We start from the raw sequence: 27,078 nt of genomic DNA on the forward strand, positions 1-27,078 counted from the left end.
GATAGGCCTCTCTTGTGGCCATGGAAATATTTTGTGCCTTGGATGGTTTGGAACCTTGGGAGTTTGAGTGGGAAAAAATGGGTGAAGTCCATCGTTCCTGGGCCTGGGGGCTTTTCCCCAAAAATGATTCTGGATGTCAGAATTTATGTGTATGTGTTAATGCATGCTTTTGTATTTTGTCACCAGTGATGGGCAGATCGTGGATGCCTCTCCATTGCCTGTTCTGGTTCTGATTGATCCATTGGCCCCTTTGCTTTAGGCAGGGACAGAAGCGATGCTCTCTATAAGAAGAGATTGGATCACTGTGGCCTCAGCTCCAGCCTGCCAGTGATGTTACATTTTTTTCTTCTAGGCCTGCTGACATTTGTGAACTGTGCTTATGTCAAGTGGGGCACACGTGTTCAGGACACGTTCACTTATGCCAAGGTCCTAGCACTCATTGCCATCATTATCATGGGCCTCGTTAAACTGTGCCAGGGTAAGATGGGCCTGGGCTGGGAAGGAGGGTGGATGACTCTGGGAGTTTGCCTAGATTTCCTAAGGAGGACATGGGGAATCTTGGCTCTTTCTGTGTATATAAGTAGACTGTCAGGGAGAGCAAGACATCTGTTCCTGGGCTTCTTAGGCCAGGCTGGCTTGGCCAAACTGAACATGAGTCAGTCTCTCCCTCAGGGCTGCTTTCCCTTTGTGGAGGCTAGGAACATTGCAAGAAGGCAGCTGGGAGCCCAGGAGTTTTTGAAACCTGGATCTTGTGTAATTGGGTCATAAATGTAACTGATGGGGATAGAGTGAGCCCTGCTTGGCCCTGTTTTTGGATTGTGACTGCCAGGCAGTGAATAGAAAGACCTGGCCGTCCTTGAGAGGAGTGGGAAGGTGTGTGTGTGTGTGTGGGGGGGGGTTAAATGGAGTATAGGAATGAGTGGTTATTTTGTAGCCTTTACTCTTCATCTGGATTTGCTTTTATTTAACATTCAGTCTTAAAGTCAGCTCTCAGCAAAATATTAAAATAGTATGAAGTTGGCACTGGCTTTCCTGCATGTTGGCTTTAGAAAGCTTTTCATTCCTGAATCAGAGTAGACTGACAGTGAGGGTAGACAAGTCTCCTGAGCTCTTAGGGAAGTCTTGAGGTATCTTTGGCCAGGCAAATCTCAGTTGCTCTCTAGATTGTCTCTAAACTCAACTTTGTTTACATTTACCAGGGAGAGCTGAGACACCTCACCGCCCACCCCCCAACTCAGATCCATTGGATTAAACACACAATGGTTTTGGAGTTCAGAAAGCTCTGTTTTTAAGTGCCTTGGCAGCTGGTCCAGTACCTTTGTGCACATGTGCCAAGTTAGTACAGCCAGCCACCTCAGTGTTCTTGAGTCTCAAGATCATCTTGGGGTCAAAGAGGGTAGCTGAGTTATCCTCCTTTCAAGATCTGTGCCTTAGAAAACCATTGCTGTGTATGATGACTGGCACACCTGGGGCACGAAAACCTCTATTTTCCCTTCTCCTGCTGCCTACCCAGCCCTTTTGGACACATTGAAGGAACAGTTCTACTTTTTGCAGGGGGTAATGGCAGGCTTCCTTATAAGTCTGGATCTTGTTAAAAACCTCCAGGGTGTTCAGAAGGTAGCACCTGCCTGCTACTCCCTTGGCTTTCAAATGTGTGGTCTCCAGAGGCCTCTAAGGAGAATGACAGGTGCCTAGGCTGGCTCTCCAAGAGCGGAAGTGGCTCAGGCCTACCCCAAGCATAGTGAGGACCCCAGTTCTTACATAGCCTGTGATTTCCTGCCACAGGCAACAAGTAGAGCAACAGAGTTCTCTTCTGAGAACAAGAAAACTGTGTGACCAAATTGTGTAGTGGTTTTGGCCACAACAGACAGTTCCACAGGAAGGCCTAATTATTAATTAAAAGTGCCTTCTTTATGTGAAACAGGGTTCTTTCTAAAAATAGGAAGAAGAGCTCTGGCCTACTGTGAGGTCACTTGGAACTACATTAGAGCTTTTCTGGAAAAGGCGTTATCATTTCAGAAGGCAGCCAGGAATGTCTTTGTTTTTCTGAGATTGCGTAGTTGTGCTAGAGGAATATGCAGTTTCTTGAGGGAATGGGTGGGGTGATAAAGTATAGGGAGAGCTGGTGGTTGTTCTTTGAATATTAAATTATGTTTTTTTTTTTCTTCCCTCTGCCTGCTTGCTTTTCCCTTCTTTTCTTGACCCTTTTCTCTTTTTCCCCATCTTCGCTTCCTCTTTCTTACTGCTTCTCCCTGTTCTTTCTCTTCTGCTCATACGTTCTAACTCTCCTCTCCTTCTTCCTCTTCCTTCCCACTGAACCCCTTCCCCTGCCTTTGTCCCCACAGGACACTCTGAGCACTTTCAGGATGCCTTTGAGGGTTCCTCCTGGGACATGGGAGACCTCTCTCTCGCCCTCTACTCTGCCCTCTTCTCTTACTCAGGTTGGGACACCCTTAATTTTGTAACCGAAGAAATCAAAAACCCAGAAAGGTAACGGTGGGATCACACTCTCACTCCCCAACTTGGCTGGAACTCCTGCTGATAGAGTGGGCACACTTGCTCTCTTCCCTCCCCTTTCTCTTTCTCTCATCCCTTCTTCTCCCTACTCCTCCTTCTCTAGCTCAGAGAGATTAGGGGCTAGGTTGAGGATGAGAGAAGGTGGGAAAGCCTCTTCACCCTTGGGTTTACACTGGAGGATCCGCAAGGTTTTGCTCCAGGAGAGATCCTCCAGTGGGCAGTAGCTCACCCAGCTGGGGCTAAGGTGTTAGAACCTCATACTCTGGTGCTGACACTGAAGCCTGGGGAGCTGGAAGCTTATTCTGGGCCGTCAGCCTCCCAGCCTGGCCTCCAGTCCCTGGAGGACACTGCTCCTCTTTCCGTGGGACCGATTGGTCCTTTTGTGGCAAGGATCAAATATTGAGCCCCAGCTATCTTCACAGAGAGGGGTCGGTCTCTCTCTCTCTGTTTCTCAGCAGAAAGGAGCATGGGATTCATACCCACCCTGACCATGTGGGAAAGAGGAGCCTGCCTCAAAGACTTAGAGCCAGGGAACTATTAAAAATCCCTGGGTGAACCTTGACTCCAAGGAGAGTTGATTCTAGGTAGTCCTATCTCACTTCTCCTGACAGAAATTTGCCCCTGGCCATTGGGATTTCTATGCCAATTGTGACGCTCATCTATATCCTAACCAACGTGGCCTATTACACAGTGCTGAGCATTTCAGATGTCCTTGACAGTGATGCTGTGGCTGTGGTGAGTCTCCATTTGCTTGTCATCTTATGATACTGAATGGTTCAATCTCTTTCTGAAGCCCCTCCAGCTCTGCAGGGTGAGATGATGGATCTAGGACAGAGGGTGGGCTGCTCGGCAGTGACGGTGTTTGTCCTGACATAGCATAGGTACAGGAGGCTTATGAAACACTGTCCTGTGCTGAGTGACTTCTGTGCTCTGTCCCCAGACATTTGCTGACCAGACATTTGGCTTGTTCAGCTGGACCATTCCCATTGCTGTTGCCCTATCCTGCTTTGGGGGCCTCAATGCATCTATCTTTGCTTCATCAAGGTAATGTGTTCTTGCTTTACCAATAACAGACTGCAGTAGTTAATCTTCTGAGGCTCTAGGTGAGCCCGTAAGAGCCCTTCTTTCCCTTCTTTCTCTTGGATGTACAGGGTGTGTGTGTGTGTGTGTGTGTGTGTGTGTGTGTGTGTACACTTGAGTGCGCGCATATGCTGGCCTTTGTGCAGACATCTGTATGCTTGAAGCTCACAGTTCCATCTGAGGTGATGACAGATTGGTTAGAGGTAGAGGGGAGCAAGGTTATAGCTTGGTGTAGATAAGAATATTAGTGATCACTTGTTGTGGACCAGGTATTGCTACAGGGTGACTCTGCCCCTCACTTCACAGAAGTCACTGAAGCTGACAGGTAGGCTCTGTTCTCCTCTCTGTGTAGAGACTTATCTATAAGAGCATTTGTCCTTCCTGTTGTTTCAGAGAAAGGAACAGTTCTGCTTTTCCAGGCTGACTGTGCTACCTGGTTTCGGGGCCCCAGCACTACCCCCTCTTAGCACTTTGCTTCATCACTTGGCTCTTCTCTTTGGCAGATGTTCAGTAGGAGCCCGCTCTGCACAAGCTTCTCTCATCTCCGCTTAGTGAAATCACAAAACAGCTTTTCTCATCTCCTTCCTTACTGGACACACTTCTGGAAGGAATGGACTGCATTTTGACTGTCACTCATTTTTCTAGCCATTATACTTTGACTTCTACTACCTAAAAAATATTATTAAGTGGACCTATGACCTCCTTCTTAGCCTGCTTTTAGTCCTTATCCTATTGGATCCCTGAAGCAAGTGATGCTTATGGCCCTCTACTTCTGAAACTATTCCTGTGATATTGTGACACTCTGATATTTGAGAGGAAGGCTTCTTTTCTGATTTCTCTTTCACTCACCATATAAATGTTGCTGTCCCTAGGGCTGGGACATAGTAGGCATTCAATAAATATTTTCTACATGAACAGGTAAGAGGATGAATTAATAAAAGAAATAATTTTTGTCCTATTTATTCTTCTTACTGGTTTTGACACCACAGTTCATGTACTTGGGGCCTCCCTAGGGTAACCAGAGTAATAGATCAAAGTCTTGGAAAACAGTGTGGTGTCGTCTTCCCTTACTTCAACCTGGTATGGCTAAGGTTGCACTTGATGTGACTCTTTTTTTTTTTTTAAAGATTGTATTTACTTACTTGACAGGGAGAGAGACCACAAGTAGGCAGAGAGGCAGGCAGAGATAGAGATAGGGAAGCCGGCTCCCCGTTGAACGGAGAGCCTGATGTGGGGCTCGATCCCAGGACCCTGAGATCATGACCCGAGCCGAAGGCAGAGGCTCGACCCACTGAGCCACCCAGGTGCCCCGGATGTGACTCTTCATAAGTTACTGCGCGCAAAGATGGTGTTTCCCATAGACTGACCCTGTTGATTCCCAAGACATTCCAGCTGGCTCTGTCATCTGGCTCTGTCTTCTTAAAATACTTGCACGATAGGTGCTTTTTAACCTCACTCAGCTCTATTGTGGTATTGACAGGGTGGCAGTGGGGATAGGGGATTCTGAGAGTAAGAGTCTGGACCAGCAAGTAAGGGGACTACGGTGATGTAGAGGTAATGCACAATCGTTTGTTAACTTCTCACTTTTTATTACCTATGTAGTTATCTCTGGCTTTATACTAGACACTTTTGCTGCACCCGCACACAGTCCCCTTCCAGCATCCCCTCTACCGTATTTCTTCTCTGCCCAGTACAGGTTATTAACCTGTGTGGGCCAACTCCTACTATCTTGCCCTGTGACCTTTCCAGATGGTCTCATCAACTCCTGTGGCTCCATCTGGGTGGCTCACAAGTATCTCAGTGCCCTCCACTTGTGCTTTGTCTTTAGCTGTGATGCTGTGTGCTATCAGTTCTCCTTGCTTGGCCTCTTTATTTTTCCCTTGGTGTTCACCCTCTTCCAGCTCCAACATGTACATGCATGCGCACACAAACATATATACACATGTACATGCAAAGGATCACCAGATTTGATTGAGGTGGTCACATCTGTCTTGTTTTCTCTTCAGCCAGGGTGTCTACCCTCATTCAGGCCTCCTCTCTTATGGGACAGTTATCACAGATAAACTTTTTTTTAGATTTACTTATTTGAGAGGTAGGGGGAGGGGCAGAAGGCTAGAGTCCCAAGGAGACTGTGCTGAGCACGAAGTATGACAGGGGGCTGGAGCCCCTGACCCTGAGATCATGACCTGAGCCCAGATCAGGAGTTGGGAGGCTTAAATGACTATGCCACCCAGGCACCCCACAGATTACTTTCTTATCTGGCCTCCTCCCTGTCCGCTAGTCTCTCCCTGCTTTAGTTGGCCTCCATGATGCCACCAGAGTCTCTGCCAAATGCTGTCAAGCCTTTACTTCAGAGCCATAGCAGACTCTCATTGTTTGTTCAGACTCCACAGCGTGGCCTCAGCTGCAGGGTCTTCTCAGCTGTTTCGTCACACACCTTAACCTGGGACTGCAGGCATTCTAGTACCAACCTCAAGGAGGTCACCCTCTTTCACTCCTTCATGCCTCTTTTGCTCTTGCCTACGCTGTTTTCCACCCATCTGCTCACCTTCTGGCAAACTCTAGTTCTTCCCAGCCCAGATGTGGTCATCTCTTGTGAAGTTTTTTGTTCCCCCAGCTCACCCCCAGGCTGGTGAGTGCTTTATGCTCCATGATGATGCTGTCTACACTGGATGGTAGTTCCTTTCTCTCTTGCTCTATTTCTCAAACAGTAGGGCTCTTTGGGGACAGAGAGGAAGCCTGGGTTGTCTCTGAGGCCCAGGCTTGTCCTGGCCTATCCTGTATCAGGAGCTCAGGGAAGATATACAGAGAGCACAGAAGGCTTGCTGCCCTTCTTTAAAAAACCATTGTGTAAAGTATGAAATCTGTGAGGTGGTAGAGTGGGGGTACCCCTGATGGAATGTATTGGGGTAGCAGTGAGTGTTGGCAAGGTGAGGCATCCACTGGGTGATGGTGGGTTTCATGGCTGAGGGGCTCAGGGGTGTCCATGGCCAAGAGAGAGGTAGGACATTCTTAGTTAACACTGGAAGTACCCATGGTTGGAGGTTGGAGACATCTATGGGTAAAAGTTGAGGGGTGAGGGTGGGGGTTGGGCATGCATACAGTACATGGGATACTCCTCTGAGAGGACTGCCTCCTGTGTTTTTGTGGAGTTCTGAGCCTAGTTTGTCAAGTGAGGAGTGTGGCTACATGGCCTAGTGAAAGGATCATCCTGACACACTTCTTATCCTTCTAGGTTGTTCTTCGTGGGCTCCCGTGAGGGCCACCTCCCAGACGTTCTGTCCATGATCCACATTGAGCGTTTTACACCCATCCCTGCTTTACTGTTCAATGTAAGCTCTGCTGGGGGAGTGTGGAGAACTGTGGTACTCTTGCTGACTTTATGAGATGACTGTGAGTAGGAGGTATACTAGCTTCTTAAGGTATTTCCCAAGACACTCGGTGTTTCTAAAAATATAAAACATATGAGAGAAGGCAAATGGTACAAAAGAATATAAAAATAAATTTGTAAAATTTATTTTTTTATTTTTGAAAGATTTTATTTATTTGTTTATTTAGAGAGTGTGAACAGGGGGAGGGGCAGTGAGAGAGAGAATCCCAAGCAGACCCTATACTGAGTACAGAGCCCGATATAGAGCTTGATCTCGTCCCTAAGATCATGACTGAGCCAAAATCAAGAGTTGAATGCTTAACTGATGGAGCCACCCAGGCATCCCTGAATTTTTCTTAACTAGGCTCCAGGCCCTACATGGGGCTTGAACTCATGACCCTGATATTAAGAGTCCTGTGTTCCCCTGACTGAGCCAGCTAGGTGTCCCTCCTTTTTTTTTTTTTTTTTTTTGTTAATTTTAATTAAATCATTTTTATTAAATTAAAGATTTTACTTAACAGAGGGAGAGATTTTATTTGACAGAGAGAGAGAGAGATCCAAGTAGGCAGAGAGGGGGGAAGCAGGCTCCCTGCTAGCAGAGAGCCCGACGCAGGGCTCGATCCCAGGACCCCTGAGATCATGACCTGAGTCAAAGGCAGAGGTTTAACCCACTGAGCCACCCAGGTGCCCCTTTAATTAAATCATTTTTAAAAAGCCAAGCCAGTTGTATACCAACTACCCAGGGACTTCTTTTCATATTAATAGACTTTATATAGATTTCTTTTTAAAAAGATTTTATTTTTAAGTAATCTCTACACACAAAATGGGGCTTGAACTCACAACCCTGAGATCAAGAGTCACATGCTCCACTGAGGAGACAGCCAGGTGCCCCTACATATGATAGATTTATATATAGTAGATAGTGCTTTATATATGCCAAGTATAATTATATACCCCTTACATAGTTATCATCAGCTCAACCCTTCCTATCAGTGTCAAGTTTCATTATTTAGCTTTGTACTGAATTTCTGAAATTTAAAGAGGGACTGATGATACTTCATTAGTTTCTTCTTGCCCCTGGAATTTTCCTGGCAATTATCCCATGTTTGTGTTTGTCCTTATGAACTTTGTTATTTTGTCAAAAGAACAAAAATCCTCTCAGTATATTGATTGGAATCACATTGAATTTATAAATTTAGGGGAGGTCTGACATCTTGTCTTTTAATCGTCTTCTGCCCCTGTTTTTATAATACAGTCCCTCTTCTTTCCCCACAATGGGTCCTTTTTGTTTTAAATCCTTTGTTGGTAATCTGGGTGAAAAGACTAGGTGGGGAGAACTCCATATTCTTGAAGATTAAGTAAATCTGACCATGTCACAGGACTGCAGTCCCGGATTTGTCTTCTAGGACTCTTGTTCCGGAGGGCAAATTCTGTCATACCTGTCTTATCAGGGGTATAGATCCATTTTGTCAATCTGCATTTCAAAGACCCCAGGACAGTGAGATGGTTCTGGAGGCATTTATTCTGTTTGTATGCCAGGTAGTTTAGACTCGGGAGTAATGGTATCCAGATGGCAATGTGGTTCATATTGAGGTTGGTGCATCAAAGTGAGGAGGACCTCACTCTGCCATCAGAAGGGGAAAGGAGTCTGGCTTATTAAAGTGCTTGCAAAAAGAAGGGAGGCATTGTGTATAGGAAGAGCCCTCAATAGGAGAGGGAGAGATGCCACTCTGAAGGTTAATACAGAAGGTAGACCTATCTGATGCCAAGGGGTCACTGAGAATAACTGGAGGTAACCTGGTAAGCTAAATCAGCAGTGAGCAGCAGACCTGGTACTGATTGCTGGGTGGTTGGAGTATCCTGGGATGGCCTGGTGGTGACAATGCCCACTCCTCCTTCCATCCCCTCCCCCTCCAGTGTACCATGACACTTATCTACCTCACTGTGGAAGATGTTTTCCTGCTCATCAACTACTTCAGCTTTAGCTATTGGTTCTTTGTGGGCCTGTCTGTTGCTGGACAGCTCTATCTTCGCTGGAAGGAGCCCGAGCGACCCCGGCCTCTCAAGGTCAGTGACTCTGGACAGGCTGGGGGGGTGGGCCATCTCCCCAAAGTGACTTCTCTGTACCCTGTTCCCCATAGCACTTTACCTAATATCTCACCTCCCTCCATTTCAGCTGAGCCTGTTTTTTCCCATCGTGTTCTGCATATGCTCCTTGTTTCTGGTGATTGTGCCGCTGTACAGTGACACCATCAATTCCCTCATTGGCATCGGGATTGCCCTCTCTGGGATTCCTGTCTACTTCGTGGGTGTTTACTTGCCCGAGTCCCAGAGGCCAGTCCTTATTCGGAATGTCCTGGGTGAGCTTCTTTGCCCATTACTCAGGGCGTGTGTGTGTGTGTGTGTGTGTGTGTGTGTGTGTGTGCGCGCGCGCGCGGCAGGTGGGAGGGAACCACAGATATGCTTTAATCAACTTTGGGGTGTTCATATTGAAGTTGTAGCTGTCAGCTTGCTGAATTCTGTTCTCTATTTTCATTTAGCTGCTGTCACCAGAGTCACCCAGCAGCTTTGCTTTTGTGTCCTGACTGAGCTTGATGTAGCAGAAGAGAAAAAGGTTGAGAGGAAAACGGACTAGAGGCCAGATGTGATGTTCCTTGAGGCCTGGAAGGCCAGCCACCAAAGTCCAGATGACAAGACTGCAGGCCTAACCCTCTTGTCCTAAAGGAGTCTGGTGGCCCACATTATATAAGGGGGACTCAGGGCTGATGGCCTGCTCTGGCGGTCACTCTCATTGGTAAGCTGTGGGAGGAGACTCAGGGTCCAAGGCCAGCTTGAAGGTGGGAACTTTACATAGAGGGTGGTGGTGGGGAGGGCTTGGTCAGGGGAATAGTTCAGTTTTATTCCTGGTTGAGTCGGTATAGCTTACCAAACACTTAGGCAACTGCACTGAGGGAAGAGGGAGTGCTAGGTTAATAGATGTGGTTGGTGGTTCGGAATTTGTTATTTGAGGTTTGAATCAGGAGCCTCTACAAAGGGGCTGCTTTATGGGAAGGTTTCCTCTGATCAGGTCCAAACACCTGACTCTAGAGGCCTAAAATGCTACCATTTCTTCCTCTGACTCAAGATCTTTCCCTAGGAAGACAGCTGTATTTCATTATTTATTGACATTATTTAGTCCAGGACACCAGTTCTGACAGAGCACTGGTGTTCATTCATCTTCAGGATGCAATAAGCTGACTGTGTTTAAAAACTCAAAATACTCCCAACCGAGTCCCTCTGCCCTTAGAGGTGTCTCTGTGTTCTGGTATGGGTCAGCCTCTGACCACAGATTATTTTGCTTGGTTTTAGCACAGTCTTCTGTTGAGTCTTAGCTGCAAAAATGAACTTTAAAGATTTTTTTTTTTACTCGTGTATTGGTTACATTTTAGTCAGTAGGTCACAGATTATATAAGCACCTGGCTCAAATCAGCAAGGACAAATGAAAAAATTCATGAGTCAGAAGTCTGAAATACTGCTATTTTGAAGGATAATCCCTTATTTTACTTGAGACCTCAGGTCTTTATTCTAGATGATAGAAGGTAAACCTCCGGTTCCTGGTATGACCTTTAGGAGGACATAAACTGTTTTAGAATTCAAGTGGATTACCTGAATTCTCTCAGCCGTCAATGGTTTAGAGAACATCTCATGGACTCAAGCCACCAAATAGCTTGTTTCTGTCTATAAGGGCTGGTGTGAGGGACTGCTGTGCAGACCCACGCAAGCCCACCTTGGTGCTAGAAGTGGTCATTGCCCTTTTCCGAAAACCTCACACCAGACTGCATCCTCCTCTTCTGTCCCCGGCACTGAGCTTTGTTTACACTCCGAACTGTCTTGGTGTGGATCATCAGGATAGTGCATTCCTGTCCTGTCTGCCTCCCCTTGCTGGAGGCCTGGTGGGCCTGCAGTCTCAGGAAGAGCTTGGTACTTGTGTGGACTTCTATTTTCTCCTTGTGGAGATCAGAGAAGACTTTGGGGGACAAAGCTGCTTCAACCTCAATCTGGCTTCTCAGCAGACTGCATGATTGGAAGCAACTAATTCTGGTGCTCAGGGTGTGCTTTTAGCATCCAGGTCAGGCCAGAGTAGGCTTGGCCTCATGGATGTTCCCTCATGGGCAGCCACGGTTGCAGTGGACTGTACAGCTGTCCTGTGATGCTTCCAGACACTGTCATCCTGGGTCCAGAGGAACCTGCTGACTTGGCTAACTCCATGCCTGGACATCTTATCCTTTCATTTTAGAACTGGTCACTGGTAAAGACAAGAACTATGAGGCAATCTCTCTTTCTGACCATCCTTTTCTATCAGGTGGCCTCAGTTGCAGCCAGGGGAGTAACCTTGGCCTACTTGTTTAATAAAGACAATTTAGGGGAGCCATGGGCACAGCTGCCTTCGGTTTAGGGCATGCATGGATGAGAAAATGAGGGGACATTCCTACTGTCATGGGTTGGGGATTTGCACAGCAAATTCCTTTCTGGCAACAGGGAGTCTTATGCAAAGGCTGACTTGCCTAGAGTACGTAAACATGACTCCTGTCTGAGGCAAGATGGCACCTATCCCAGGGATCCTCTGGAGCTAATCCTTTAAGCAGAGTGTGCTTGTCTTAAGGATCCCTGACCCATGTTTTCGCTTTCTCCCCTGAAGTAAATGACCAGCTAATCCCAGGAACTTGCTGCCCTCAGTGGCTCCTGGGGGAAGCATGGGCCTCACACCCTAAGTGCCCCAGCACAAGCTTAGTGAGCCATGTCAGCCCCCTCTCATTATTGGATGGCAACTGCATTCTTCCCCTCTGTGCTGGATAGACTTCACCCAGGAACCCTTCTGTGGGAGGGAAGCCAGAGACTCCCCACAGCAGTCAAGCTTCATGGTGGAATTAAATTTCTGCAAGGTCTTTGTTGTTCGTTTCCTTCAATCCTTCTCCTGGTGTGCTAATCTCTTTTGCAGTAGGTACAGTATGAGATTGTCAGCCCTTTGATGTTGGCAAACCTTAATGAGTACATAAACAGCAGTGAGCACGTTATAATGGCACGGAGTGGTTTTTAATCCTTTGTTTCTATGCCTACAGGAGACTGAGACGACTAGTGTTATACATATAACTTGCTGCCTGTTGCTTGCAACACTGAATTGTACCTTTGTGGAGAGTTAGGATGGTAAATCAATAGTTTGTTGGTTTTCTAGCCACAAGAGTAGAGCCTAAATATGTGAACACACAGAATTTAACCCCTTAAGATGGTTTAACGTGAATAGGAACTAATGTAGGTGAAGACCCTCAAAATGAATACATAGTGAAGAATGGGAAGGCAGGATGGAAGAATATGAAATCTTAAAAGGTGTGGGAAGAAGACATAACCCCGTGTACATGATAGTGAGTCTGTGGCACGTGGCAAGAAAGCACATTTTGAATCAAAGGTTCTGTGTATTGTTTTCCCAGACCTGTGCTGTCCAGTATAGTAACTACTAGCCACATGTAGCTAGTTTAAATAAAAAATCTGATTCCTCAGGTGAACTTCTCAAGAGCTGAGCCACATGTGGCTAGTAGCTACTAATACACAGCGTAGATATAGAACATATCCATCTTTGCACAAGGTTCTATGGGACAATGTTACATTAGAAGAATAAATGCCAACTCAGAGTTAAGAGGTTTGTGGTATGCAAAGAAGTAGGGTCAGGTTTTCCTTATAGGCAACCTAAGTTTTGGTAATAGAATTGGTCACTGTTTTTGGTGAGTGCTGTGAATAGCTGACCTTTCTCATTGGAAAGCTAAGTTTAGGATATGTTTACCTTTTCCTCACTTGCCTGAAGTCCTAAGTGTCTAAGGTCAATCCTGAAACCTGTCTCACTAACCCCCCCCACCCCATTTTTGGTGGAGGGTGGGGATGGGAGAGAGTGAGTACAGTGGGAAAACATGTAAAAACATTGAGATCTGGGGCACCTGGGTGGCTCAGTCAGTTAAGTGTCTGCTTTCGGCTTAGGGTCCTGGGATCGAGCCCTGCATCAGGCTCCCTGCTCAGGGGAAAGCCAGCTTCTCCCTCTCCCTCTGCTCCACCCCACCCCCCATGCTCTCTCTCAAATAAATAAAATCTTAAAAAACAAAACAAAATCAAACCCTGGGGCAAATAATACACTATATGTTAATTTAAAAAAAGACTCAGATTTAAAGGGTTTTTAAGTAGGGGCACCTGGGTGGCTCAGTGGGGTAGGTGGCCAACTGAGCTGATTTCAGCTCAGGTCATAGTTTCGAGGTCCCGGAATCACTCCTCTGCATCCTCCCTCTCCCCACCCCCGACGTTGGGAGGGTCTCTTGAGGATCCATCTCTCCCTGTGCCCCTTCCTCCAGCTTGTGTTCTCTCTCAGATAAATAAATCTTTAAAAAAGGAAAAAAAAAAAAAGGTTTTCAAGGAATTTTCTTGCTCCCTTTAATTTTTACTAAACACAGAGTATCATATTCATACATCCTGTTCTCCCTGGCACCATTGCCAAAGGAAGACAGCAGTCTCTACAACCATTATCTGAGTCAGGAAGCAGGGCGGTGGAGACAGCTAATAACTTAAAACTTCTCAGAGCTCAGGCAGAGTCTACTTCCCTCTCTAACAGCCACCGCTATCCTGTTGGTGCTGCTATTAGGGACCCAATGTAGCCCTTCTGGATTCTATCAAAAGAACCGGCTTTTAGTAGAGGCAGTGGCCTGGTGGTATGGGAAAGCTAAAGCTTAGTGCTGAGGAAACAGGAGTTTCTCTTTCACTTATTGGCTTTAGCATATTTAGGAGGAGAACGGGAAAATCCCCAGGCCAGGAAGCTTCACTTTTATGGCATTTATTCCCCCTAGACTGTAGAGCTCATTTTTGATTGAGGTAAAGGGGCCCTACTGTTATTAAAAAAGACAAATTCCTTTAGCTCAAGTTTCCACTGACAGGATGGCGCTGCTGGACATGCTTTTTCCTTTTGTGTTAAGCTACAAAACCCAGGGATGTTACCAGGGTGGCTGAAGCTGCAGGCAGAGACCTCAGGGCACATGACTGAACTTCACAGGTATCACAGGAACATCAGTCTGAATCCAGGTCATGGGGGCTGTCATAGCCAAACTCCTTCTGCACATCCAAAGGGTATTTGCTCCACATCTGTGGTCTGCTGTTGCCTCTTTCCTCTTCACTGAGGCTGTCATAATCATCTGAGCCTAGAATGGTAAAAGGAATGGCCTCTGTTTGAGTTTCTAGTAACTCTGTAACTGTAACTCTTTCCCATCTCAAGAAGGTCTGTTTTTTGGGTCATATTTTGTTGTTGTTCTCCCTTCTAAAATACTTGCTCAGTAAAGAGAATTTAGGGCAGTAAAAAAAGGCAATCCTGTTCTACCACCTAAACCAAATCCCTTAACACTGGAGTAGTTTTTCATTTCTCCCCTAGGTATAGGATTTCTTTTTGTTACTATAGTTGTAGTCATATTATAAACATAATTTCACGTTTGTCCCTATCCTTTTGACATATCACAGGTACTTCCCCAGTAGAATATTCATAGTTTAATTAATTGTCCCTCCATTAACAGACACCAAGGAATCTTTTTGTTGGCACAAAGAACATAATCCCTGAAGGAACTGTATCATCAGAATATCTTTCCTTCCTCTTTCCCCCAGGTACCATATCTCTGTGGCATCTTTCTCAAAACGTAAACACAGCAACTTCTTGAGAAGTTAGATAACTGATTTGTTAAAATCCTAGCCCTACTCTGACTGGCAAACCTCTCCAATACCTTCCTGACTGAAGCAGGAGTACAGACACTGAGCTGAGATGTTTCCCTTAATCCCAATCACTGGTTAGTGCAATACTCTTGTTTTCTGGAGAGAGGATGAGGTGAAGTAACTTCCCCAAGATGTACAGACATGCAATGACAGACTAAGGATTTGAACCTGGGCCTGACTGACATTAAAACCCCAGCAGGTCCTTTGGAAACACCAGTTCTTGGGGCTCCTATTATAGCTCCAACAGCTTGTGGTTGAGCTGTTGGGAGTTCAACAGCAGAGAAGGAAAGCCAGGTAAGTTGCACAGTTAAGATGGTAACTATGCTCACACCTCAGTCTTGGATCCCACCGGTCCCTTCCCATCCAAGGCTGCCACCCCCGTACCTCTGGATTCCTCTCCGTCCGTGTTCTCCTCCTCTGGATACTCATTGCGCCAGTTATTCTCACTGTTCTCATCATCGTCATCTTCATAAATATCTTCTGGTTCCTGGTCATCATTCACCTGCACATCTCAACACAAACCTGAGTATAAGTCAAAACTTCTAAGGTTGTGCTGTGGGGGAAGCTATTAGCAGACCACCTTGGAAAAATCACTTAAGAGCACTGTCTGGGAAAGAGGCAGCCTAGGAGCTGGTCTGAGTCTGCTACACAAGAGGCTGTAGTAACCTTGGGCTACAAGGTAGAGATGGCAGGCCTACTCCCCCCTCAGAGTCTAGCTCCAGCCATCACACTCCTAGCAGGATAGGATGACCTCCAGAGGCATATACACCATGGTGGGGAGGAGAGACAGCTCTGAGTAGGTGTTGGCAGTGATCTTTAAGTGGACAGTCAGGTGGGAGAGAGATCATATGGATTATGGGTGATGCCCAAAATCAGAACCAAAACTCAAGTGTGAGGTGTGCAGGAAGAGAGGCTATGCAATGGTCCAAGGTGGGTGCCTAACTGAGAGGCTATGGTTGCAATGCAGGTATGGGATAAGGAGCCTTGCCTCATTTTAGAATTTGTTTTATTTTTTTTCAATTTAATTTTTTTTTTTTTAAGATTTTATTTATTTATTTGACAGAGAGAGAGATCACAGGTAGGCAGAGAGTCAGGCAGAGAGAGAAGGGGAAGCAGATTCCCTGCTGAGCAGAGAGCCCGATGCGGGGCTCGAACCCAGGACACTGAGATCATGACCTGAGCCGAAGGCAGCGGCTTAATCCACTGAGCCACCCAGGTGCCTCTAGAATTTGTTTTAATAATGATGTCAAGGGGTGCTTGGCTGGCTCAGTCAATAGAGCTGCAACTCTTGATCTCAGGGTTGTGAGTTCAAGTCCCATATTGGGTATAGAGATTGCTTTAAAAAAAAAAAAAAAGATGTCAGGATGTTAGTTTTCTTAATCCAAGGTTTCTTCCCTTTTAAGATCCAGTTTAAAAAAAAAAAAGGTTTTATTCCCATTCATGTTAAGAATTTCTGGTTTATTTTGTCTTTATTTTAAGTCCCTATATGGGAAATATATTTTCCCCTGAAGTGGATGTTATAAATGATAAAAGTGATGTTGCAAACCTTGTAAAAGATCTACTAAGAGCAAAAATTATCAGTGTAGACTGTCATTCTCAAAATTCCCGGCACTAAACCCAGGTTCCTAAAGGCATTCAGAATAAATTTTTCCATTTAAACAAGGACAAGAGTTAAGAGACAACGTTGGAACACAGGAATACAGGTAATGTGGAACACAAGCAAAGCACCCAGACCAGAGAACTGCTTAGGCTACTTCATGCCCCTCATCCTGACATGGGCCCTCTTACCAGCTCCCACTCCTGGCAATAGGGCTGCACAGAGAGGATGTTCTCAATCCATCCTGGAGTGGCCATCTCCAAGTAGTAAATATCATACACATAGTCATCTTTCTGTTCCTCCTGGTGCCCGATTCTTGGTCCATCCTCAGACAGAGTCAACCGTTCACGGATCAACTGTACGGAATTGCAGAGGATCACATCTGGGTCAGATGTCTGTAAAGAAATCAAGATATGATACATACATGATCTAAAACATGGATGTTCCAAAAGGAGGAATCTAAGAGTTGAGTGAAGGAAGTCTCTCTACAGTTGTCTATGTTAGATTCAAGACTCTTATCCCTATGTCCTATTAGTCTATTAGCTATGAAATTTAAAAATCAGCTATTTCTAAAATAATTGTTTAGTTTTTCTTTGGGAGACTTAAAAGATAGTTTTCTGCTCTTTGTGCTTGACACACATAAGAGAGCACACAGAAAGACTGGCCTGAGAAGATTTCCCCTTAGGGATGTACAGGCCCACAGGAGCACTTCTATGGTTGTTCTGCAAATGCCTCTGCATTTTGTGTGACCTCCCATAGGGGTCTAAAGGCGATTCCTGAGCTCTGATGACTACTACCACCTGGGTTGCCCACGATGATGTCTATACCTGGGGGTAAGATGACTAGATAAAGTAAAATGAACTTTTTTCACTTTTTTTTAAAAATATTTTATTTATTTATTTGACAGACAGAGATTACAAGTAGACAGAAAGGTAGGCAGAGAGAGAGAAGGGGAAGCAGGCTCCCTGCTGAACAGAGAGCCCCATGTGGGCTCCATCCCAGGACCGCAGGATCATGACCTGAGCTGAAGGCAGAGGCTTTAACCCACTGAGCCACCCAGGTGCCCCACGTTTTTTTTTTTTTTTTAGATAAAATAGTACTTTATTTGCTTAAAATTTAAATGGCATCAAATTAATGAGAAATGTACTAGGTGATGGACATTGGGGAGGGTATGTGTTGTAATGAGCGCTGGTTATTATGTAAGACTGATGAATCACAGACTTGTATCCCTGAAACAAACATTATATGTTAATTAAATTTAAATTTAAAAAATAAAAAAAATTAACGAGAGCTGTAACGTGGTAAATAAATGCTGTCACTGGGGCACCTGGGTGGCTCAGTCGGTTAAGCATCTGCTTTCTGCTCAGGTCATGATCCCAGGGGTCCTGGGATTGAATCCTGCATTGGGCTTCCTGCTCAGTGGGGAGCCCGCTTCCCCCTCTCTGTCTGTGGTTTCCACTGCTTATGCGTGCTCTCTCTCTCTCTCTGTCAAATAAATAAAATCTTTTAAAAAAATTAACGAGAACTATAACATGGTAAATAAATGCTGTCACTGGGGCGCCTGGGTGACTCAGTCATTGGGCATCTGCCTGTGGCTCAGGTCATGATCCCAGGGTCCTGGGATCGAGCCCTGCATCAGGTTCCCTGCTCAGCAGGGAATCTGCTTCTCCCTCTCCCACTCCCCTGCTTGTGTTCCCTCTAGCCCGCTGTGTCTCTGTCAAATAAATGGGTAAAATCTTTAAAATGCTGTCACTATTTTAAAATTTCTTTAGATGTTTGGATGCCTTTGGAATCCAAACAATAAAAATAAATTTAAGTAGTTTTAAGATAGGCCCCAAACTATTTTTAGGATTTCTGATATGTAAAGCCATGCTTCATGTTTTCCAGAAGCCTCACATCAATTTTAAGCACTATAGTTGTGTTACCATTTTAATCATGGCCTTGCCAGAGTGCTATCAACAACTTTTCCCTTGATAGTCTAGTAGGCATAAAACCCCAAATTTGCTTTCAGCTTAAATCCATTTTTAAAAAATAATTATTGAGAGCAAACATTTTTTTAAAAATCTGCAATTAAGTCTACAGTTGTGTTTCTGAATAGCTGTTTAAAAGACAATCCTGAAAAAAAAAAAAAAGACAAGAACTTAGTCTGGCTTCATAAAGAATTCACAAGCAAAGTTGGCTACTATGTCCTATCACACTGAATTTTAAAAGCATCTGACCTTATAGATCATCTATACAATGTAAGAAGTGTTAAGTATTCTTTATTTAATATTATACATAAACCACACTAAAATACCTTTCATTAGGCAAAAGGCAACATTTTATTTTATTTTAAAGATTTATTTTGACAGAGAAAGAGAGAGAGATCACAAGTAGGCAGAGGCAAGCAGAGGCGGGGGAAGCAGTCTCCCCGCTAAGCAGAGAGCCCAATGTGGGGCTTGATCCCAGGATCCTGAGATCATGACCTGCTGAAGGCAATCACTTGCTTAACTGACTGAGACACCCGAAAGTCCCAAGGCAACATTTGAGATGCAGGGAATTTTAACTAAATTGGCATTGTTAAGACCAAAAACATAAAGTGGACACTGCCAGTTTATCTTCAACCCATGACTTTTAACAGTCAACAAACACAACTTGAAACAGCTGAGTCTTGCTGTTCTATGAGATGGTGAAGGGATTTCCCCAGTATTTATATATGTATTAGTATTTTCAGTTACATAAGTCTAAATATAAAACTGATCTACAGGTTTAGAAATGGCATTTACCGACTCTGCAAAGCTGAACATTACTGGGACACTTGGCTGGCTCAGTTAGTGGAACATACAACTCTTGATCTCTGGGTTGTGGGTTTGAGCCCCATGTTCGGTGTATAGATTACGTAAAAATAAAATCTTAAAAAAAAAGCTGAACATTACTAATCAATTGTACTCAAATCTCTGGAAGGGGAAAATAGTGACAGCACTTGCTGAACAAGTATTACTATCAAAGTTCAAAAAGCTGATCCTATTCATTTAACCACAACCTAATCTTATTTAAATCAAGACTGTCCAAAAGAAATATTCTATCAGCCATTCATAACCTGCATTCTGGTATATGATATCAACTTAAATATAGTACACATAAAAATACATGAGACATTTTTATTTCATAATAAAGTGGTGGCCAATCATTACTCCTTAGTAGCTTTTTGAGATAAGTCTACCCTTTCTCCTGTCTTGACCGCACGAAGATAAATTTTGTCCCAGGGATGTACTTCTTGGGATTATACAAATACTCCATCAGTGTCCCCTCTCCCCAGGTGATGCCTTTGTTCTATTTATTTATTATTTTACTTAACTGAGAGGGAGAGAGCTCTCTCACAAAGAGGGCGTGCAGAGAGAGAGGGACAAGCAGATTCCCTGCTGAGCTCACAGAGCTGGATCCCCTGACCCTAATATCATGACCTGAGCCAAAGTCAGACACTCAACTGATTGAGCCACCCAGGTGCCCTGATACCTCTGTTCTTGTTAGCATAATTTTAAGAAAATCCAGGGACCTGACCTGCCTTTCGCTCAAATAGACCATGGAGATTTGGCCTACTCTTATTTTTGCCTTGCGCCCCTTTTTGGCAGTATGGCACTGGGCACACTTCTGAACAAAAATCTTGCCCTTTTCAACACTGCCCATTTTTAATTTTTAATTTTTTTTAAAAAAGATTTTATTTATTTGACAGACAAAGATCACAAGTAGGCAAAGACACAGGCAGAGAGAGAGAGGGGTAAGCAGGCTCCCTGCCGAGCAGAGAGCCTGATGCAGGGCTCTATCTCAGGACGCTGGGATCATGACCCAAGCCAAAGGCAGAGGCTTTAACCCACTGAGCCACCCAGGTGCCCCAACACTGACCTTTTTTTTTTTTTAAAGATTTATTTATTTGACAGACAGAAATCACAAGGAGGCGGAGAGGCAGGCAGAGAGAGAGGAGGAAGCAGGCTCCCTGCTGAGCAGAGAGCCCGATGCGGGGCTCTTGATCCCAGGACCCTGAGATCATGACCCAAGCTGAAAGCAGAGACTTTAACCCACTGAGCCACCCAGGCGCCCCCACTCCCCATTTTTAAATCGCCCTTCCATTGCATGAAAAATGAAGGTGACTGGTGGTAAGCCAGATGTCCCACTCTTTGAAGTGCAAACACTTTTTTTTCTTTTTAAAGATTTTATTTATTTGAAAGAGAAAGAGGACAAGCAGGGACAAGGGGCAAAGGGAGAGGGAGAAGCAGGCTCCCCGGTGAGCCTGGAGCCGGAAGTGGGGTTTGATCCCAGGACCCTGGGATCATGTCCTGAGCCTAAGGCAGACGCACAATGACTGAGCCACCCTGGTGCCCCTGTACTGCATTGTTGAGAAAAATCTGTGTTCACATCCTTCATCAGTTTATATATTAGTTTTTGTTATAAAACTGAAAGAGCTATTTGATTCGATTCCACTCAACACTGGTTTACTTTTTAAAAAATTTTTAATTAATTAATCAATTAATTTTTAAGATTTTATTTATCCATTTGTGAGAGAGAGAGTGAGAGAGAGCATGAGAGGGGAGAAGGTTAGAGGGAGAAGCAGACACTCTGTGGAGCTGGGAACCTGATGTGGCACTTGATCCTGGGACTCCGGGATCTTGGCCTGAACTGAAGGCAGTTGGTTAACCAACTGAGCTACCTAGGCGCCCAACACTGGTTACTTTTAAAAAGTATTTGACTTGTAACTCATGAAGCAGTCTTCAGTTAGTTTTGGTAAAAGATGTGGCTATAGTCATCAGGCCCAAATTGTTATCCATGTATACTAGCACCATGATTAAATATTTTTTGCTTGATAAATTTTGAATTAAAATTTCAGTTCTTAAACTTCAAAAACTATTAAAAGGAAAGAAGAGTGAAGTGCTTTTTTTTTTTTTTTATGCTTACCAAGAGGAGGCAAACCTTAGGTTGAGAATTTTCTATCTCTACAGTCCTAATACATGTACTAGAGTTTGTTTCTTGGAACTGAGGTACAAAACAAATTTGGTAAGTGTAAAATGGAAAGAACGCTGGATTAAATATGAGAAGACTTGCATTCTATACTTCAATCTGCCTCAAACTCAATTAGCTACCCAAGACTAGTCCTTTAACCTCCCATTGATGAATTTTTCCATCTGTTCTATCTGTACCCTCCTCAAAAACCTCCAGTAATTCCCCCATCTCAGGGTGTAAGGCAGTATGTCCTTAAAAGTACTTTCAAGGTCTAACAGGAATCGTCTCCCAAATTCCTTATTATTCTTTGGTTCACTGGGCTCCAGGCACAGTGATCTTGAAAACACCAAACTGCCTTTCTTTCAGATATCCACAGTGCTTTGCCATTCGCCTCCTCCAAGTTCTCACTCTAATGTCATTTTCTGAGACCCTCTCTGAAATGGAACCACTCTTTCCCTGCCACTCCCCACCTCTGTAAAGCCCATATCACCATCTGATATCAACTTTTTTACCGTCTCCTCTACCTGAATGTTAAGTCTTGAAAGCTATATCCACAGAACCTAAGAACAATGCCTGGAACATAGTGGCTATTCAGTAAATATTTGATGAACGAATAACCTAACCTGCAAAACGAGGTTACCACGGCTGACATATCATCCAACAATAAGGCGAAGCCGTCTGCCTCCTCTTAACTGTGGGCTGACTTAACGCCCAGACTCTTGGCACTATCTGTCCGGAGAAGCCCAGCGTTGTCCTCTGGGCGGGGGTACTCACTTTGGGAGAGCCTGAGGTTGCGACCGCCTCGGGGTCTCCTTCCTCGTGGACCAGGTCGACCAGCTGGAAACCTGCGTCCTCCGAGGCTTCTGCGTTTCCCGGTGCGTCTTCGGACTCTAGGCCACCCGAGGGAATCCCGGAGGATCGGCGGCTAGAGATCACCCTGTAGCGGCCCTCCTGCCGCACCTCCTGAGCCGAAGCGCGGAGGTCGCGGCGGATACGCTGCTGGCTGCCCCGGGAAGGGCGCAGTGCGGCTCGAACGAGCGCCTGGACTGGCTCCTCCTGGAAGGTGGTAGGGGAGGGAAGTCGGCGTAAGCAGGAGGTTCGTCAAGGAGTCAGGGATACAATTTCGTCCCAGCAGCGCCCTACGATCCCCTTCAAACACCGGCTCCATCCCGCCCAATACCTGGGAGCGCACGGTGGCCACCAATTGGAAGACATTATTCTCGGGCTCCCTCTCCAGATCCCCGGGGGGTGTCTTTTGGGTCTCCGACTCAACGGCGCCGCTCCGGAGACGTTTACAAGAGATGACTAGGGCTTCAGCAGGCTCTGCGCTGCGCTTCCGCTTCACGCGAAGTACTGCAGTCCTGCCGGCCTCCATAGCGGCTGTCGCGGAGCACTGTGGGAACGCGTGGGGTGAGATGGGAGAGCCTTCAAGTTCCGCTTCCGGACCACGCTCCCGGCACGCCCAGCGGGCACTGGGAGGTCCAGCCCTTTTTCGCCAGCCGCGGGCAGGGGGAGGTGGCGGCGGAAGTGGACGGAACGGTTCCCGCGGCGGGTGAGGCCCTGGGCGGGTTGGGAAGGTGGGGTAGCAATAGAGTCCTGGGTGCAGCCGTCATCTGTTGTCAGCCCGAAGGTTCGGGCTGACGGTCCTGGCTTGGGCGTATTGGGCCGCCGGAGTATGTGTCTTCCGAATTCTCGAGGACCTTTCTACAGTACGTATGGGACGGCTTGGAGCCCCTGGGCTGGCGAGAGAACTGGGATACGGTTTTGTCAGGTTACCTCCACGGAGACCTAGATTATAGTTCTTGGTGCCACCTCTCAGCGACAGAGACTCGAACCACAGTCATATGGAGCTCCAGCTGTCGCACCCGTAGCTGGGCCACGTTTCTCTCATTCAGGGAGCTGCTAATGGGCTCAATTTTCTCAGTCACTTTATCGAGTTGTCCATTTACCGGTCCATTCACCACATGCTGGCCAGAGCGGCCCTGTAAAAACGTACATCTGACGTGAATATTTTTGTGCTTAAAACTTTGGAGTGGCGCATGGGACGCCTGGGTGGCTCAGTTGGTTAAGCGGCTGCCTTCGGCTCAGATCATGATCCCAGTGTCCTGGGATCGAGTCCCACATCGGGCTCCTTGCTTGGCAGGGAACCTGCTTCTCCCTCTGCCTCTGCCTGCCTCTCTGTCTGCCTGTGCTCGCTCGCTCTCTCTCCCTCTGTCCCTGACAAATAAATAAATAAAATCTTTAAAAAAAAAAAAAAAAAAAAAAAACTTTGGAGTGGCGCGTGGTGCATGTCGAACAAAATCCAGACACCTTTCCGAAGCCAGTTGGCCCAGTGTGATTGCAGAAGCCCACAGGTACTCTATTTTACTTAAGCTCAAAGTGTTTCAGTCAGCCAAGCTTTTGTCAGTTTTTGCTTATGTTCTTAGTTCTTTATTCCCATAGGGAATAAGCGTTAGGGGAAAAGTAGGGGTAAAGTTTCCAGAGGCAGAAGCACTACTCTTCCATCACTGTTAACTTATCTTGCATGTCTCAACTTAAATGTCACCTTCCTCAATCTTTCCATAGCCTTGTTATTCTTTTTTAATAGCATCCTTCAAATTTCCTTTCTTGCACCCACACAGTCTGTGGTTGTTTATACTGTCTCTCCCTCATTAAAATTGAATCTCTTGGAGGACAAAGGTCTCGTTTTTTTGGTTATGGGAGTCCTCCAGTCCCTAATGCGGTGTTTGGCATTATGTAAATTTTACTAAAATTTGAATGAATGAACCAAATACCTGTTCTGAAATCTGACTGGTAACTCACTCAGGGCTTGGCAGGGTGGTTTTCATTCCCTCCTTATAAACCATCATATGAGTTCACAGGTTTTGGAGAAGGGGGGGCTCTGTCAAAATATCTCTTGAATCTGGAGTGTGGCTCCTTTTGGGAGAAAGACAGTTGTGATAATAAATGAGGGCATTTCTCTGTAGAAGATGTGTGGTTCTCACCCAGAGAGGTTACAGGACATGCTTCCCATCTGCAAGCATTTATTTACATTTATATAAAACCAGTAACTTCTCTACGGTATTGAAAAAAACCTGTAGTCCTTCAGGCTTTACGGAATACTACAAGGAATACTACACTGTTAACCCTTAAATGGCTTCAGAATTGATCCCATGTGGCCCACAGGATAAGGGTTTCAGGACTCTCTACAGCATGTACCCCACTGACATGTTTGACTCCCTGTTCAGTTTTATTTCAGCTAAACTGGTTTATTCACTGTGCCTGACTGTCTGAGTCTTTCTAATCTATTAAGTGCTCTCTCCCACCCATGCCTGCCTAAATCCTAGCCATCTTTTCAGTCTTCCCTGAGCATTCAGCCAGATGTGACCATTTCTCTCTACTGCAGCATTTTTTGGACAGTTTCTAAAGCACATTATGGATTCTGATAGTTGTATTCTTTTTTTTTTTTTAATTAGCATAGAAGATGTTCACAGCTGATTCTAGCAAAGCTTTTTATTTATTTTTTTAAAAATTTTTGAAAAGATTTTATTCATCCATTCAACAGAGAGATAGAGAGCACAAATAGGCAGAGAGGCAGGCAGAGGGACAGTGAGATCCAGGCTCTCTGCTGAGCAGGGAGCCCGACACAGGGCCCCATCCCAGAATCCTGGGATCATGACCTGAGCTGAAGGCAGCCGCTCAATTGATTGAGCCACCCAGGTGCCCCAGCAAAGCTTTTTAACCTATAGGTTGCAAACCACCAATTACAAAATCAGTTTAGTGGATTATGTTCAATTTTTTTTAAAGGTTTTATTTATTTATTTATTTATATTTTTAAAAAGATTTTATTTATTTAACAGAGAGAGAGAGATCATAAGTAGGCGGAGCAGCAGGCAGAGATGGGGTTGGGGAGGCAGGCTCCTTGCTGAGCAGCAAGCCCGATGTGGGGCTCTCGATCCCATGACCCTGAGATCATGACCTGAGCCGAAGGCAGAGACTTAACCCATGGAGCCACCCAGGCACCCCTAAAGGTTTTATTTATTTATTTGAGTGAAAGACAGAACTGGCAACAGAGATAGCAACAGAGCACAAGCAGGGCGGAGGGAGAAACAGGCTCTCTGTTGAGCAGGGAGCCTGATATGGGGCTTGATCCCAGGACTCTGGGATCGTGACCTGACCTGAAGGTTGACACTTAACCAGGTGACCCAGGCACCCCAGATCATGATCAGTTTTAAAGAAGAAAATGTTTAGGGGTGCCTGGGTGGCTCAGTGGGTTAAAGCCTCTGCCTTTGGCTCAGGTCATGATCTCAGTCAGGGTCCTGGGATCGAGTCCTGCATCAGGCTCTCTGCTCAGCAGGGAGCTTGCTTCCTCCTCTCTCTCTGCCTTCCTCTCTGCCTACTTGTGATTTCTGTCTGTCAAATAAATAAATAAATAAAATCTTAAAAAAAAAAACTTATTAAAAAAAAAAGAAAATGTTTAAAAGAAAAATGAAGTAGAGTAGAATATATCAGAGGGCCTTGCTGACAGGAAGACTAAATACTGTTTATTGAAAGCTTATGTTTATGTGTGTGTATTGTATCTTGATGTAAGCCATTTCTTACTGAGCTTGCCACAAAGTTTGAGAGCCACTAGATGAGAGGGTGGATACCCTGAGATTTTAGAAGTAGGGTTTCACCAAAGGATAAATTGACTACTTGAATCAGACCGCTGACTGCCTGAGTCTTTTCAGAAAAGATTTTTCCCCATCCTCTTTTGTTAAGAATTCAGTGTTTCGGGTGTCTGAGTGGCTCAGTTGATTTAAGTGTCAGACTCTTGATTTCAGCTCGGGTCATGATCTCAGGGTCGTGAGATTGAACCCCTGTGTCAGACTCCGAGCTCAGTGTTGGGTCTGTTTGAGATTCTCTCTCCCTCTCCCCTTACCCGTCCCCCTGTGCAGGGCTCTCTTTCTAAGTAAATAATATATTTAAAAAGAAAAAAAAAGAGGGGCACCTGGGTGGCTCAGTTTTTGGGCATCTGCCTTCTGCTCAGGCCATGATCCCAGGGTGCTGCGATCGGGCTCCACATTGGGCTCCCTGCTCAGTAGGAAGCCTGCTTCTCCCTCCCCCATATCCCCTGCTTGTGTTGATTCTCTCGCTGTGTCTCTGTCAAATAAATAAATAAAAATAATAATAATAAAAAGAATTCAGTGTTAAGTTAGTCTAGATAACATCAAAAGAAAGGCCATAATTCTGGCCAGTAAAGCACCTTAGGGACATTTTAGTGATCTACAAAGTAGTCATTCTTTCTGAGGTTTCCTAAAGATAGATCAGTGTTTAACGGGAAATGGAGGGAAGTGTGGAACACTTGATGTTTCTGAAGGTAAGAGGCAGGGTGCTGGAAGAACCCATACTGACTGAGAGGTGCCTTCAGACTTTGAGTGGTGGTGTTTCTCTGTCAGAAATAGATCTCTGCGGAAAAAGGGTTTAAGACGTGAATCTGCCAACATTTATTTGAAGGATATTTTTTAGATGAAAAAATTTTTTTAAATTTTTATTTCTTTAGGGACACCTGGGTGGCTCAGTTGGTTAGCAGCTATCTTCAGCTCAGGTCATGATCCCAGGATCCTGGCATCAAGCCCCACATCAAACTCCCAGCTCAGTAGGGAGTTTGTTTTTCCTTCTCCTTCTGCCTTTCTGCTTGTCTATCTCTCTCTAATAAATAAATAAAATCTTAAATTTTTAAAAAAATTTCTTTAATCTCTATACCCATCGTGGAGCTTCAGCTCAAGACCCTGAGATCCAGAGTTGCACAGTG

General features: G+C 45.3%; 3 protein-coding genes across 6 annotated transcripts in view; 2 read left to right on the top strand and 1 right to left on the bottom strand.

Moving 5' to 3' along the window:
- LOC111152921 (solute carrier family 7 member 6) overlaps nt 1–12,963 on the top strand; it is a 34,605-nt gene extending 21,642 nt beyond the window's left edge. For 2 of the 3 annotated variants that reach the window (XM_022511661.1, XM_022511662.1), the window contains 7 exons: nt 353–478; nt 2,346–2,490; nt 3,129–3,252; nt 3,458–3,561; nt 6,833–6,929; nt 8,885–9,034; nt 9,144–12,963. In XM_022511661.1, the coding sequence (XP_022367369.1) occupies nt 353–478; nt 2,346–2,490; nt 3,129–3,252; nt 3,458–3,561; nt 6,833–6,929; nt 8,885–9,034; nt 9,144–9,602 (1,205 nt within the window). In that variant the 3' untranslated portion in view covers nt 9,603–12,963. The remainder of the gene's footprint in view (nt 1–352; nt 479–2,345; nt 2,491–3,128; nt 3,253–3,457; nt 3,562–6,832; nt 6,930–8,884; nt 9,035–9,143) is intronic. The other variant, XM_022511664.1, reaches the window with a different exon arrangement.
- Nucleotides 12,964–13,191: 228 nt separating this feature from the next.
- Nucleotides 13,192–22,691, bottom strand: LOC111152922 (solute carrier family 7 member 6 opposite strand). Its single transcript, XM_022511665.1, has 5 exons — nt 22,486–22,691; nt 22,080–22,361; nt 16,523–16,726; nt 15,119–15,236; nt 13,192–14,175 (listed from the first exon to the last, which is right to left on the bottom strand). The coding sequence occupies exons 1-5, from the start codon at nt 22,678–22,680 to the stop codon at nt 14,045–14,047; spliced, it is 930 nt and encodes a 309-aa protein (XP_022367373.1). The 5' UTR covers nt 22,681–22,691; the 3' UTR covers nt 13,192–14,044.
- Nucleotides 22,692–22,795: 104 nt separating this feature from the next.
- LOC111152894 (protein arginine methyltransferase 7) overlaps nt 22,796–27,078 on the top strand; it is a 48,906-nt gene continuing 44,623 nt past the window's right edge. The window contains exon 1 of one of the 2 annotated variants that reach the window (XM_022511619.1): nt 22,796–22,857. The gene's annotated coding sequence lies outside the window, so the exon portion shown is untranslated. Of the gene's footprint in view, nt 23,015–27,078 lie in introns of both variants that reach the window. The other variant, XM_022511618.1, reaches the window with a different exon arrangement.

The sequence above is a fragment of the Enhydra lutris genome, unplaced genomic scaffold (assembly GCF_002288905.1).
Source record: "Enhydra lutris kenyoni isolate GAN:26980312 unplaced genomic scaffold, ASM228890v2 scaffoldscaffold30, whole genome shotgun sequence".
Classification (NCBI taxonomy): Eukaryota; Metazoa; Chordata; class Mammalia; order Carnivora; family Mustelidae; genus Enhydra; species Enhydra lutris.

Excerpts from the sequence above, each read along its gene's own strand:
- LOC111152922 (XM_022511665.1), bottom strand. The coding sequence starts at position 22,680 with ATGGAGGCCGGCAGGACTGCAGTACTTCGCGTGAAGCGGAAGCGCAGC. Across the intron at positions 22,362-22,485 it reads TGGCCACCGTGCGCTCCCAG|GAGGAGCCAGTCCAGGCGCT; the intron begins GTATTGGGCGGG and ends ACCACCTTCCAG. Across the intron at positions 15,237-16,522 it reads ATTGCCAGGAGTGGGAGCTG|GTGAATGATGACCAGGAACC; the intron begins GTAAGAGGGCCC and ends TGAGATGTGCAG.